Source organism: Mchenga conophoros, linkage group LG15 (genome assembly GCF_057382185.1).
Source record: "Mchenga conophoros isolate Kocher_MC1m ecotype Shallow Benthic linkage group LG15, M_conophoros_male_GT1.1, whole genome shotgun sequence".
Taxonomy (NCBI): domain Eukaryota; kingdom Metazoa; phylum Chordata; class Actinopteri; order Cichliformes; family Cichlidae; genus Mchenga; species Mchenga conophoros.
In genome coordinates this window covers 29089498-29103951 of record NC_140540.1, presented here as the reverse complement: position 1 = coordinate 29103951, position 14454 = coordinate 29089498, and the positions used below count along the sequence as shown (strand labels likewise).

Genomic DNA, 14454 nt, shown 5'->3' with positions numbered 1-14454 from the left:
TGATATAAGCCAGTTGATAGATGAACACTAATCTATCTCTCACCTTGACAAAGTTGTCGGGAAAGAGGCCCCTTTTCCCATTGAGGTCCCCCTCCATCCAACCATCCTCCTCTACGTAGCGCACATTTTTGATGATGTCGCCAGGTCGCAGGGTCAGCTCGTCATCATGGAGCGCGTCATAATCATACTCCACCACAACCTCTACTCCAGACAAGGATGATGAAATGATAAAGAGGGGGGAAAGGCAGGGGGGGAATGGATGAGCCAAGATGAAGTCCAAATTTAATGAAAAATTGAAAATTCGATACTTTTGTAAAATTGTTTATTACACATAAATCTCTTAAACACCCTTGAGTGAAATATTTAACTGATACATTTAAAGGATTTAAAGGAAAATATCACTACTATCCCATAAAACACACACACACACACACACACTCTAAAACGTTTAATCTCAAAAGTTAAAATTCTTATTTTGAGAAATGTGGCGAAAATAACGATGGCTAACAGTCTAGTCTTGTTTTTTTTTTCTTTAAACGTTTAAATAAAATGGTAAAAGTCACAATTATTAGCTAAATGTTCTCACTTGAAAAGGGGAAAAAAAAAAAAAAAAAAGAGTCCAAAGTTCATGATTTTACATCAATTGGGGGGGCGGGGGGGGCGACAAACAAACAAACAAAAAAAGAAAAAACAAAGCAAAACACCCACACTGGCACAAATGGGCTTCCATAATAATTCAGAAAGAATGTGATTCTATGAATGTCTGGTCCTACCAACAATCAGTGTAATTGGCAAACTAAATGATTTATGCAACTTCAATGTTTCTATCTACATCTGTAATTGCAGGATAAGCAAGATTTTTCAACAGAAAAATACTACACATTAAAAAGTTTAGTCTGAGACCAAACTGAAATATATGAAATATGCTCCACACACCACAAAAAAGACAAAGGGAAAAAAAAAACAATAGCCACAGACTGTACAGACTTCTACCGTATACTGAAGCGTATTTACTGAAATAAAAAAAATTTAAAAAATAAATTAAAAAAAACCACACTCATGCTGACACATGAATACATGTTTGATTATACTGACTGAGTGAAAAGAGTGCTCTTTCATAGTCAAAACCAAGACCTTTAACAACTTGCCTTACAAAGCAATTACTTTGTATAATATGGAATAAAAATATGGAAAATATGGTGCTGACAACTGAGCTTCCAACATCTGTGCACAGCTAAGCTAACAGAGTTTTTCACAGATGTATATTCTAGTTGTGGCAGATGATTAAATAGACAATCATTGTCACCCTTTGGTTAGTGAGGTCTTGTTGTGAAGCCTTGAGCAGAGCAGATGCAACACTCATGGGGTGGATCTGACATACTTTACACTCATAGTTTAGTAACTTGTATGTCCACTATAGCATACAATGCTTCATCCCCCTTATTGACTCTCACAGGATTGTGTTTTACTAAATAAACACCACAATGTTTCCACTAAGAACAGAAACTAGCAACTGAGCCCATGAACTCATCAGGAACATTTACCCAGGATTGAAAGAAGAAGAAAGAAAGAAAGTGTACTTTATTGATCCCCGTGGGGAAATTCCTCTCTGCCTTTAACCCATTCACTCAGTGAAGCATTGGGCAGCCATTGGGCGCCCGGGGAGCAGTGTGAAAGGACAGTACCTTGCTCAGGGGTACCTCAGGGTAGCTGTTCAGGGGAATCGAACCCCCGACCTTCCAATCATGGGGCCACCACTCTACCTACTGAGCTATCCCTGCCATTTATAACTCAGCCAAAGGCCATCACTCATATGTAACCAGGCTTCTTTATATAACCAGGGGGGATCTCCTCCTTTCTTGCCACACAGAAAGAATGCCGATTTGCCCATCTTTTATATACAGTCTAGTCAGTTCAAAACGTCATACATAACCGTTACAGTTAATGTTTCTCCTCCGCAAATATTTTATTGGCTATATAACATTTAATATCTGAGTAAAATAATTAGCTCAGTTTCTTTGATTAACTCCAACTTCACAATCATCTGCTAAAGATGGTGATGAAAGTAGTTAGATGGAGACATTAGTCCTCTGGATATCTGCTACAAGCTGAAGGGCCACTCCAAGTCCATCAGAACACAGGAGGACATCGCCAGTGACGCAGGTACACAAAAACCACAGCCAGTGACCCAACCAGGGGGCAAAAACAGGTCCAGGGCTAGCAACTGAATTTTAATGAAGTTCTATTAAAATATGAGTGTACAGTAAGGTTTAAAGGTAGACGTGTGGCCACTCTGACGCTGCTGTTAGTTTCAGCCTCTGAAGTAGACCTCTTAATGGCAGACACTATGGCTTGCTGTGCAGCACAGACTGTACAAGAGGTTACACTGCCCTTAATAGCAGATATGTGGGTCTGTGTATAGCACTTCTACAGTTTGTATGCAATACTTTTGTATTAGTTTTGGACATAGCTTGTCACTAATTTAACTTTTGTCAAGATACAGTCACCTCTGGCCCCAAAATGCCAATATGGCAGCAACCAAAACACTAATACTAACATACCAAGTTTCCTTGCAGAAACCAATGATGGATATCACAGTGGTTACAGACATTTTTTTTATCTTTTAAGTACATGCTATGACTGGTCCCTCCAATTGCAGTATTTAGCAACAAACTGACACGAAAATGCACAATAAGTAAAAGGAGGTCAGAAAACAGATACTGAGAGGCTGCCTGACTGAATCCAGCACAGCAGGTTGAACTGCTTCCGACAATAAACAGTCTTAGGAGGAGTGACAGGTTGTGAGGTATTCCAGCCACACAGGGTGGCCTTTTAACTCATGACTCATAGCGGAAAGGCTCCGCTGACATGGCTGAGTTCGCACCAAGCAGAAACAAAAACATGCAGAATAAGTAGAGTTTCCTGACCAATGATCTCACAGCAGTTTTTCCCCTCAGCATCAAACACCAAGGAGAAGAGGAGGACCAATGAGGTAGGTACGATCTCCTTAAACGCCTGCTGGACAGCCTCACTGATGGAAACACTTACATTGCACCACAGAAACCTAACCAGGAATTTTTAAGGCTGATCACCAACAGATATGATTCGGTTGTCCATTTACTGTTATGGAAAATGGTCAGACAAATACCAGATTCACATCAGCCTCCTACTGATTTGACTAAAAACAGCAGGGACCATACTGGTAGATTTATGTTCACTATCCCCAGTTAGAAGAAGTTTATTTCCTGTTAGGCCTGCTCTGCTGACACTGCTAGAATGACACTAGAAAGGCTGATGAGATTTGTTTCATGAGACTGCAGTATCTCTCCATGCTACATCTTATTTAGTCACAAGAACAGCTGTAGGCCACACCACCCAAACTAATTTCTGCTGCAGTTACCTCACTGCATTTTCTGCTTTGTTAAAACCCAAATAGTTTACTACCATGCACCCCTTGTGGGTCTGTTTTGCTTTTTCCACATCACTTCATGCTGCATTCCTATTGGCTGGCTAACAAAAGTGTGTCTACCAGCATTAACCATGTGGATTGTTATCATAAGTTTCTGACATTACAATTCTTCTACTGTACATTTAGAGTGCCCCAATTGCCTGCTGACCTCTCACTGTATTACATGGCAGCACAGTTTTTGAGCCACATTCCGAAATGTCAGAGTGATTAACATCAACCCTCACACCAGAGTCACATCAGCGTTTTCCACACATAGAACTTACTTGAGCAGGAAACACTGATGTGCATCTTTAACTTTAGCATCTTTTAATCTACTCAGGACGACGACGTCATCCACGACTTACTAGGGGACCATCCCTGTCCTTTTAATTTGATATTTCAGATGTTCTGTGGGTTCTTTCCTCTAGCCAGCTCATTGGCCAAATTGCTTTCAAGTCACTCAGCTGTTACACGTAGGATCTCTCACTGTGGTTGCCATACTCCAGCTGCACTGTCTCTGCCTGCACTGGTTTACTCTAACCAGAATCTACACCAGAAAAATTACTGCTTCATATCCTGCTATAATAGAAAATACAATCTAAAGCCTTAGACTGCCCGTAAAAGCAACAATATGGCACCGATCATTCTTTTTGAAAATATTCATCCATCTCACTATAGCTAAAAGTAAATACCACCTTTACTGAATAATCTGTTTACTTATAAATACAATAATGACTCAGTGTAATTGCAGTTACACTGAATAGAGTTTCTGTCAGCGTGTTGCAAGCTAAGTTAATGGTAACTACTAGGGCAGGGCAATATGGCCAAAAATATTTATCACAACATATATTTGAAAATGTGCGATAACAATATAACTGACGATATAATTGGCGCGAGACAAAATACTTATGTGCATTAAAGCTATTTAAAAATTTTACTGTGCAAAACTGCAGAAGTGGATGTAGCTGTGTGTAATGAGAAAAGATGAAAAGAACGATTGATAACTTTTATGTTAAGGCCCGATCTTATCTTTCTTGTAGAACTGTGTTCCAAACAGTTTTGGTCAAGTTACTTGAAAAAGTAATCAGTAACTAATTACTGATTAATTCCCCAAAAAAGTAATCCCGTTACTTTACTGATTACTTATTTTCAAAAGTAATTAATTACTTAGTTACTTTTTAAAAACACGATTTACAACCTGAATAGGTGATAAAGCGATAGATCTTTCAGCCCAATTCTACTTTTTCTACATAATCCATCATAATCAAATGGAAAGGTCCCTTTTTAAAACTTGTTTTATTAGTTTTAATCTTTTAACTTTATGCATCAAGCAAAAATTTAATTATATGCAACATTCTCTGACTGGAAGAAATTTGTTTAATATTTAAACCTATTTTCTGCACATTCCAGCACATAATTTTTTTTGTGTGTGTGTTTACACTCACTCTTTCAAATAGATGCAAGTAAAACACAGCAGAAAATAAATAAAATCAAAGACTCAGCGGTCCTTTTGCTCTATTTTCACCTGTAAAGCAGGAGTAGGGTAGGCGGAGGTTTACCCTGGTGCAGGTATGCAGTTGAAGAACTGACCGCGTGAATTTCCCATTACGTCGTTGCGCACTCGGTGCTTGCTTGGAAGTTTAGGAGGGGGGGGGGGGGGGGGGGGGGTTCGCTGTAAAAAGAAGTTTTCTTCCCACGCACAATGGATGCTAATGTTTTTGTCACGTTTTATGGAATCAAACTTAAAGGAAGGTCAGTACTTCCACGCTTTAAACGCTGCATGCTCATACTCTCTCCCGCACTCGATATATTATCCATTGTTGATCTGCACACAGCTGTTGTCACAAACGTCGCACTTGCTTACGTCACTGTCGTGAGACATTCTCGCAAAAAAAAAAAAAAAAAATCACGGTTTTAGTAACGCAGTAACGCAGCGTTCCTACGGGAAAGTAACGGTAATCTAATTACAGTTTTTGCAATAGTAATCCCTTACTTTACTTGTTACTTGAAAAAAGTAATCAGATTACAGCCCATCTCTGGTTCCAAATAAAGAACTTAGTGTTGTTAATCATTTACAAATCAATATTGTCTGTATGGTCAGCAATTACTCCCCAAAAAAACAACGAAAAAAGTGAACATATAAAATTGTGGTGTTAAGCGATGCGGCTGAAAAATTTGGGTGCACCTAACTTTTGTGCTGGTGTGCCTAAGAAAAAAAACGTTAGGTGCACCAGTGCAACCATGGCAAAAAGTTAGTCTAGAGCCCTGGCACAACTGTGACTTTATGCAGTTTACCGTTGGCTATTCAACTGATATCCTTCCACACATGTTAGCTAATTACATTCCTTCCTCTTCATGGAACTAGACAATAAACCACACAGTGTTGGCTTTTATCAACATTTGTAATTTTACAAAAGCCTATAAGAAATCTAGTCTGCATTTACACTGTAAACGACAGTCTAAACACATTAAATGCATAAAAGAAGCACAAGCCGAGCAACAGAAAAATAAACAGCTTAGCCGAGGCCCCAGACCATAATTTAGGAATATCTGTCTGTGTAACCACAGGAAGAGATACGAACTCCGGTAGTAAACAAACAATGGAGAGCTCCGATAGGCAGAAACCTACCCTCAGTTAATTCAATACACAGGGCACAAGACTGGATGTGGAGCAAAGGGACTTTAAAACAGCCCCTCAGAGATCACACAAATAGACCCTGGCTTAGAGCAGCACAGCTCCTCAATCAGTCTGACTCAAATCTCTTCTGAACACCACTTATATGCCAACGGAAGTCAGCTTAAGATAATTATTGCTTTCATAGTCTTCAGTGGAGAGAAGGCAACCAAGAAACTGTTTTATTTTGCATCTTCTTTTAAAATGTGTGTTACTGTAGGGTGAGATCAACAAAACACAGGGCTATCAGGTTGTGAGTTAAGCCCAGAATACAAGTTTTTCTGTCAGATGACCAAACACGTACAACATAAATTTAGCCTGTGATGACCAATGACCACTCACTTCCAAGCTGTTCCTGTGCACTGCTAAAACACTGAGAATCCTCTCAGTATGGAAATATCAGCAGGAGTCCCAATTTAAAGGGTTTTTCCTGCGCAGAAGACCGACTCCTTTTTTCGTCAGACAACTGTAACACAACAAAACAGTCACACACAAACAGCATTTGAAGTCAGTATATACAGGAATTTACTCCAACCGTCTAAGAATGTCCATGTGTGACTGTTTTACTAGTCTACAGTTTGCTTGCTTTTATTTCTAAGGTTTAATCCATTCCATTTAATCCATTAATGTCCAACTAGCTGCAGCCCTGCCCACCTTGTATTTCAATACAGATAAAATAAATACAATAAATTTCAATACAAAGCCCATTTCTCACAGTCCACCATCATTCAACTGCTCGTACAGCGAAGACGCCATCCTACAATCAGACTGCCTCCATCTTCACCACCTCTGACTACAGCTGATACTAGCTCTTGTTCTGATCACCCCCTGCAGCAGGTGTTGATCATACTACACAGCAGAATGATGACTGTCATCACAAACTAGAGCTAAAGCCTGTGAATTCAGAGCTAATGCACATGGTGTGATGGAGAAGTAGGGCAGTATTCAACATATAAATGGCAATGATATCATCTATTTAAATGCTATAGTATAGGATAGTGGAGGACTATCGCTGCAGTCAAGATTACAGCTATTTCTAAAATATACCGTCTAGGGTTGGGCCATATTATACCGTTCACAGTAATACAGTGTTAGGCAATGATAAAAAAATGAAACATCGCGATAGAATATGGGTAAAACGCTCATGCGCAGTGCCTTTGTTTTTATTAGGCACATGGCGGAAAAAGCATGGCGGCAACAGAGAATGAGAAGGACAAAAGCAGATCGTCGAATGAAACAGATGAACCAGAATTGGTTTGTAAAAATGGTGCAACTTCAGTGATGTGGAACTTGTATGGTTTTTGTCCGTCAGATAGCCACGATTGTCGGAGCATTACGGCTACCGTAGTCAAGAGCCTCGAGCAGTAATATGTACTGTGCTTCAACATAATATTACCATGGACTTCCGGAAGAGCTTTGATGGAGTAGGACGCGAGTCTGGGAGCTGCCGCCGATTTCGATTAAATTGTTATTCATTCGCGCTTTTCGGCTATATTTCCAGTCCTGTTTTGGTTTGTTGATTGTTTTGTTGAGAAGTTTTACTCGGGCCTGCGTAAAATGGCAGCAAAAAATGTTAAAACTACTTCTATCCGGTTGTTCAGTGATGACGCGACGAATCCTACTTCCGGGTCTAAAGTAGTCTGCGTTTAATATGGCTTTTGTGTTGTTAACATGTTTAATGTTATGTATTTTCTTCTATTTGATCTCAAAAAGCTCCTAAAACAGTCAGTGATCACCGTTGACCTCCCTCGGCTTTTATTACCGCTAATCATTTATTTAAGCTCAGTTTTTAAAACCTTAGGATGTAGCTACAGCCCAGCCCATGCAGCAGTATATGAATGACTAACCTCGTATTATGGATGGATTATCTCAGTTGTTCTCCTGGCTGAAGTTTGGTCCTTTTACAGCATCCTGCCATGCGATTACATTTGTTCCTGACCACCGAGAACACTCACGGTAACTTTTATCGAGTGGAAAAAAAGTTAGCTTGTTTATATTATGCTAACATAGCTGTGTCGCTAGCGGTCACGTAGCACATCATTATATACCAGCTAGCCCAACTTCAGTAACCCTACAAACGTCACTGCTGTTTAGTTTTCTGTCTTCATTTATGCTGGAAGTGATAACAGAGCTGTACGTTTTAATTTGTTTCCAAAACCCCGCAGTCAGGACATGCTATATTGTATTTACATGGAAGCTAGCGAGCTAACTTCCTGCTAACTTCTAACTCTGTTAAATGTCATAAATTCCATTTTCATGGATGCCTGGATGTTAAACTCAGTTGTTACACCTGGTAGAGCAGAACGCTGATCATTTTATTAAAGATGAAAGACTAAAGACAGTTTTTCAACTCTCAGTAATGCCATAGTGATCGTTTGATATATGGACCTGCAGCGGAGTTTAGACCCAGACACGGCTAGTGACGTCAGACTGAACAACCGGATTCAAACACAACTGAGGCCTAGTTTGCAAACCGCGACCATGTTGAGGTATTCAACATACCTCGGCTCACTCGAGGTATGTTGAATACCTCGAGTGAGCCGTCGTACTGTGTACTGTGCTTCAACATAATATTACCATGGACTACCATGGACCCTCGTGCCAAGCTAATCCTGATATTGAGGCTCTCAAGGTCGAGCTGTTGGCTTCGCTGAGGAAAGATATCGCCGACATCTTTAAAAAGGAACTTCAGGACACTCTGGGTGATGCTTTGTCTACCATTAAGTTCGACCTGCAGGCGGTGAAGACGCGATCGATAAAGCTGCCAATGACTCTACCGTGTCCGAGCTAAAAGGTACGGTCAAGGAGATGGAGCACGCACTTACTGTCTACTCTGATGATATAGCTGAGATGAAAAACACTATCAAGGGCCTCACAGCTCATGTAGCCAAGCTGGAAAATAAGTGTGAAGACTTGGAGTCCAGGTCGCGGCGCAACAATGTTAGGATAGTGGGAGTACCGGAGGGCCCTGACACGTGCACCACTGCTGCCGTAGCCTCCTTGCTAAAAGAAGCATTTGATCTGGGGAAGGAGCCGCTTTTGGATCGTTCGCAAAGGACCCTCCAACCCGCACCGAAGCCTGGCGACCGTCCACGAGCCATTGTATGCAGGTTTCATTACCACACTGACTGTGTTGACATTTTACAACGTGCTAGAGAACGCCGACAGATTAAAGTTAGAGACCGGACCATCTCAGTCTGCCCCGACTATACCGCCAGGGTGGCACGGGCTTGTGCTGCATTCAACACTGTCAGGCAGCAACTCCGTGGCATTGAAGGTGTTCGGTATGGCCTGCTTCATCTAGCGCAACTCCGCATCACATATAAGGGTGTCGAGAAGGACTTTGTTTCAGCAGAGGAGGCCAGTGATTATGTCAAAACTTTGATCTCTGGGTGAGCCTCGATAGCCCCTCAGTTTGATGCTGTAATGCTAATAAGGGTTCACACTCTCGTTAGGTTTAACGCCATCTGTGCATTGTTTTCTTAGGCCGTTGTGCTAGTTATTGTACTGTTGGTGTGCTGGTTCCTTTTATTTTCATTGTTATATAATGAAACTGAATCATATAATATACTCTTGAACTTCAGACCAGTCCAGCACAATCTTCTCCAAGCTTGCTGCATTGATTTGCACAGGACTGGGTTGTTTTTTGTTTCTGTCATCTTTTTTTGGTTGTTTTTTTTTTTTTTAATTAATTAATTTTTTTTTTAAATTTTATGCACTTTTGGTGTGTTGTAAAGTTCTCCATCTGAGGAAATCATATTTTGTACTGTGAGATTTTTTTTTGTTTGTTTGGGTGGGGGAGGGGGGTCTTTTTCTTTTTTCCCTTTTTTAAAAAAATAAACAAAAAAAAACATGTTTAATGTTACGCGCACACTGTTATACTGTAGAGAAGTTGGCGAGAGGTTGTTTTTTTTTTTTTCCCCTCTCTCGCTTTTATTTTTATTCGGACTCCAATTAGTCCAGTCACATTGGTGAATCATTTTTGCTACTTTGGGGTACACTGCTGTCTCCTTTGTTCTGCTCTGTGGAGACTTGGGGTGTATTTGTGTTTAGGGTTGGGGAGGGAGGCTGTCCCATTTCAGCTCTTCATGGCCACTGGCATTTTGGTTTGGTTCTTTTCTTCTTCCTTTTTATGAATGGTTAATGGCAATATAGACCCCAGCATTGCTGGGTCAGGCATGCCTCTTAGATTCATTAGTTGGAATATGTATGGGTAACCCCATTAAGAGATCTTGAAACGTCTAAATTCTGACAGCATTTTTACAGGAGACTCATCTTCACATTAAGGATCATTATAGGTCATATTGCCCTTGGGTAGGTCAGGTCTTTCATTCAAATTTTAATTCGAAAGCTAGAGGAGTGGTCATTCTCATTAATAAGAAAGTTCAATTCTCTTCGACCAATGTTATCGCTGATAGGAATGGTAGATTTATCATTGTTGCTGATACCCTAATGCAGAAAAAGGTTTTGTTGGTAAATGTTTATGCCCCGAATTTTGATGGTGCTGAATTCGCTAATAGTTTGTTGAGTAACATCCCCTTTCTGAATACTCATTTGCTTATCCTTGGTGGTGATCTGAATTGTGTTTTTGATCCAATCTTGGATCGATCTCTTCCTCGTAATTTGACTCCATCATCTATGTCTAAAACATTCTCAGATTTTATGAAACAGAATGATCTTGTTGATCCATGGAGATTTCGCAACCCTTCAATCAAAAAATTTTCGTTTTTCTCCCAGGTCCACCAGTCTTATTCCAGGATTGATTATTTTTTCATCGACAGAACTCTTAATTCGTGTGTTAATTCTTCCGACTATTCTGGTATTATAATATCTGATCATTCACCTCTGCTATTGGATATTCAACTTTCTACCTATAAACGTAGTCCTCCACTTTGGAGATTTAACTCCCTCCTTCTGGCGGATAAAGAATGTTGTGAATTTATTTCAAGCTCTATTGAGGAGTTCTTGTCCTTAAATCAAAATGATTCTGTTTGATATTCTCTGCTATGGGAGACTCTTAAATGCTACCTGAGAGGTCAAATTATTTCTTACTCTGTTCGTGCTAATAAAAAGATTAATGCCAGGCTTAAAGAACTTATAGCTGCAATTAGTAACCTTGATCAAAGTTATACACTGAACCCTTCTCCAGAATTACTGAAGCAGCGGCTTGATTTGCAAGCAGAATTTGATCTTATGTCAACCAAAGAGGCTGAGCACTTATTACTACGCAGTCGTGGTTCATATTATGAATACGGTGACAAGGCTAGTCGCTTGTTGGCACATCATTTACGACGTCATGCCTCCTCACATGTGATACCCAGTATTAAAATCTCTTATGACAATATCACTACAGATCCCTTGGAAATTAATTCTACCTTTAAAACATTTTACTCTTTGTTGTGCAAGTCCGAATTTCCCACGGATAAAGCTAAAATGAATGAATTTTTTCATAATCTTTCAAACCCTGTTATTGGTACTAATATTGCCGGGCAATTGGACTCCCCATTATCTGTTGAAGAAGTATTAAAAGCTATTACATCTATGCAGCCTAATAAAGCTCCAGGCCCAGATGGGTTTCCAATTGAATTTTATAAAACATTTATTGGTAAATTTGCACCATTGCTTTTGTCTGTGTTTAATGAATCCTTGGAAACGGGTTCATTACCACCTACTTTCACACAAGCCACCATAGCGCTCCTTCTCAAAAATGACAAGGACCCAACCTCCTGTGGTTCCTACAGGCCATTATCTCTGCTTAATGCCGATGCAAAGGTATTGGCTAAAGTAATTGCATCTCACCTAGAGGATGTGCTTCCTCGAATTATATCTGAAGAGCAGAATGGCTTTATAAAGAGACGACAATTGTTTTTTAATACCCGTACACTCTTTAATGCTATTTTCTCAAAGCATCTATCTGAATTTCCTGAACTTGTGATTTCTTTAGATGCTGAAAAGGCTTTCGATAGGGTGGAGTGGGAGTACTTGTTTGCAGTTTTAGAGAAATTTGGTTTTGGCGATAAATTTATTTCCTGGATTCGGCTTCTTTATTCGTCCCCTAAAGCCAGTGTTCAAACTAATGATGTTTACTCTGATTATTTTGCGCTGGGTCGTGGTTGTCGTCAAGGTTGCCCTCTGTCAGCTTTACTCTTTGCCATTGCCATCGAGCCTCTGTCTATTACATTGAGACCTCCTTCTGTATTCAGGGGAATCATCCGTAATGAAATTGCACATAAAGTATCATTGTATGCGGATGACTTGTTATTATATATGACTGACCCTGTACGCTCCATCCTTGCTGTTTTAAGTATTCTGGATAATTAGGTGGTTCTTAACACACTCAAAATCTGGTTTCAGTTTAGACGTGTGGTGTGACAAGGGTATAAAACAGTTCAAACATTTATATGTGGATGGTGTTTTCAATAGTTTTCCCAATTTGTCTTCTCGTTACAATCTCCCTATTACCCATTTGTTTCGCCATTTTCAAATTCGAAATTTTGTTGCCAAGTGTTTCCCAAATTTCCCCTCTTTACCTCCAGAACAGCAGTGAGAAACGACGTTATCATTTATTCCTCATCACAGAGGAACCATTTCGAAACTCTATGATGCTATCTTGTCTTTTAGTAAGGACTCTAATGTTAAGCTTAAGTGTACATGGGAAGGAGAACTAGGAATTCGAATACATGAGGAGTCTTGGGAACAGGCTATAGCGAGGGTACGATCTTCCACCTCCTGTGCTCATCTTGGACTTATTCAATTTAAGGTCATACACAGGGTGCATTTCTCTAAGTCTAGACTTTCTGAATTGTATCCAGAAGTGGAAAATAAATGTGATAAATGCCATGGCTCTCCTTGTCACCTTAGCCACATGTTTTTTTCTGTGTCCTGAGCTAGAAGGTTTCTGGACAGGGTATTTTGCTATTATGTCAACTGTTCTTGGGGTAACTCTTCATCCTTGTCCTCTGATTGCTGTAGTCGGGATTCCTGATCGCTCACTTACACTTGATTCCACACAAAAGGATATTATAGCCTTCACATCCCTATTAGCGAGACGTCTAATATTGTTGCATTGGAAGTCTGTTAAATATCCTACTATTTCCCGGTGGCTTAAAGATGTCATGTTTTTCTTAAAACATAATAATAATAATGATAATAAATACTCACAAAGAAAACGGCAGCCGTCACAACCTATGTCTAAAAATGTATAGTTTCATGCATCAGTTAAAACACTCGACTCTAGGTCTATGACGCCCAGCTGGAAACACTTCACAGAAGTCGAACTGCCTGAGATTCACAGAATTTACAGAAAATGTTGCATCATTGTGATTTATATCGTTATCGGACGATAGATGTCTTAATATCGGGATATGAGATTTTGGTCATATCGCACAGCCCTATATATTCCTGTAATATGTTTGATGGTTGTGTTGATCTGTGTGGGACTGGGGGAGGGGGGGGGGGGGGTTCTTTGTTTTAGAATGCGTTTTTGTTTAGTTGTTGGTGTAGCAGTGGACAAAGTCCTCTTGGTTTGTTCCTTGGAGGAAATGCCTTTCCAAATATGTTAAGCATGGGCGCATTAAAAGACGGCGTACAGGTACTGTGTGTGCGTGGCATCAGCAAACTTCCTGCCTAGTCACTAGAGTCACGCCACGGGGCAGCAAGACTGAGGCTGAAACAGCTGCAACCTATGAAGTAACGTTGAGGGTGAAAGTTAGAGTTTCCTGAAAACTGAAAGTGAAGAAAAGTCTCCTAATAGCCTAAGCTGGACAAGCTCAGATCAAGCAGCAACTTTCAGACAAGTACGGCTGCCACAAACGATATTTTGATAGTCGACTAGTCACCGATTATTTTTGCGATTAGTCGACTAATCGGATCATGCATCCATTGGACGTAAAGCGCACCAGCGTGCGCCTGCTCTTATATAACTATCATTAGCTTACAGCTTGAAGTGTTTAAGGTATGTGCTAACTAAAAATAAAGACAAGATGATAGTTTATTAAACTTTTAATGAAATTTGCAGATTGTAAATGCAAATGTAAAATATAACAACAGGATACTGGAGTAAATTCTCTACCATTTCACACTTCTGTTTAATCAGTTCTCTGTTTGACATTTATTCAGCTGTGTAAAAACTGTAACTTTAATCTCAGCCAAACCAATTTACTGAGGAACAAATAAAACATTGAAAAAAGCCAAACAATAACATTTTTAAATTATGTCTGTGAAGGTTCTCAGTCATCCAGGTCATCGTAGTCAAAGGAGCTTGCAAAGAAAAGCGTCTGGACTTCTTTAAGTTGCTTGAAGACGTTTCACCTCTCATCCGAGAAGCTTCTTC

At 39.9% G+C, this 14454-nt stretch overlaps 1 protein-coding gene across 4 annotated transcripts in view; it reads right to left on the bottom strand.

The window, feature by feature from the left end:
- cd2ap (CD2-associated protein) overlaps window positions 1–14454 on the bottom strand; it is a 110204-nt gene that overhangs the window by 83806 nt on the left and 11944 nt on the right. For all 4 annotated transcript variants that reach the window (XM_085247056.1, XM_085247053.1, XM_085247054.1 and 1 more), the window contains exon 2: window positions 44–201. In XM_085247056.1, coding sequence (XP_085103182.1) covers window positions 44–201 — 158 coding nt within the window. The remainder of the gene's footprint in view (window positions 1–43; window positions 202–14454) is intronic.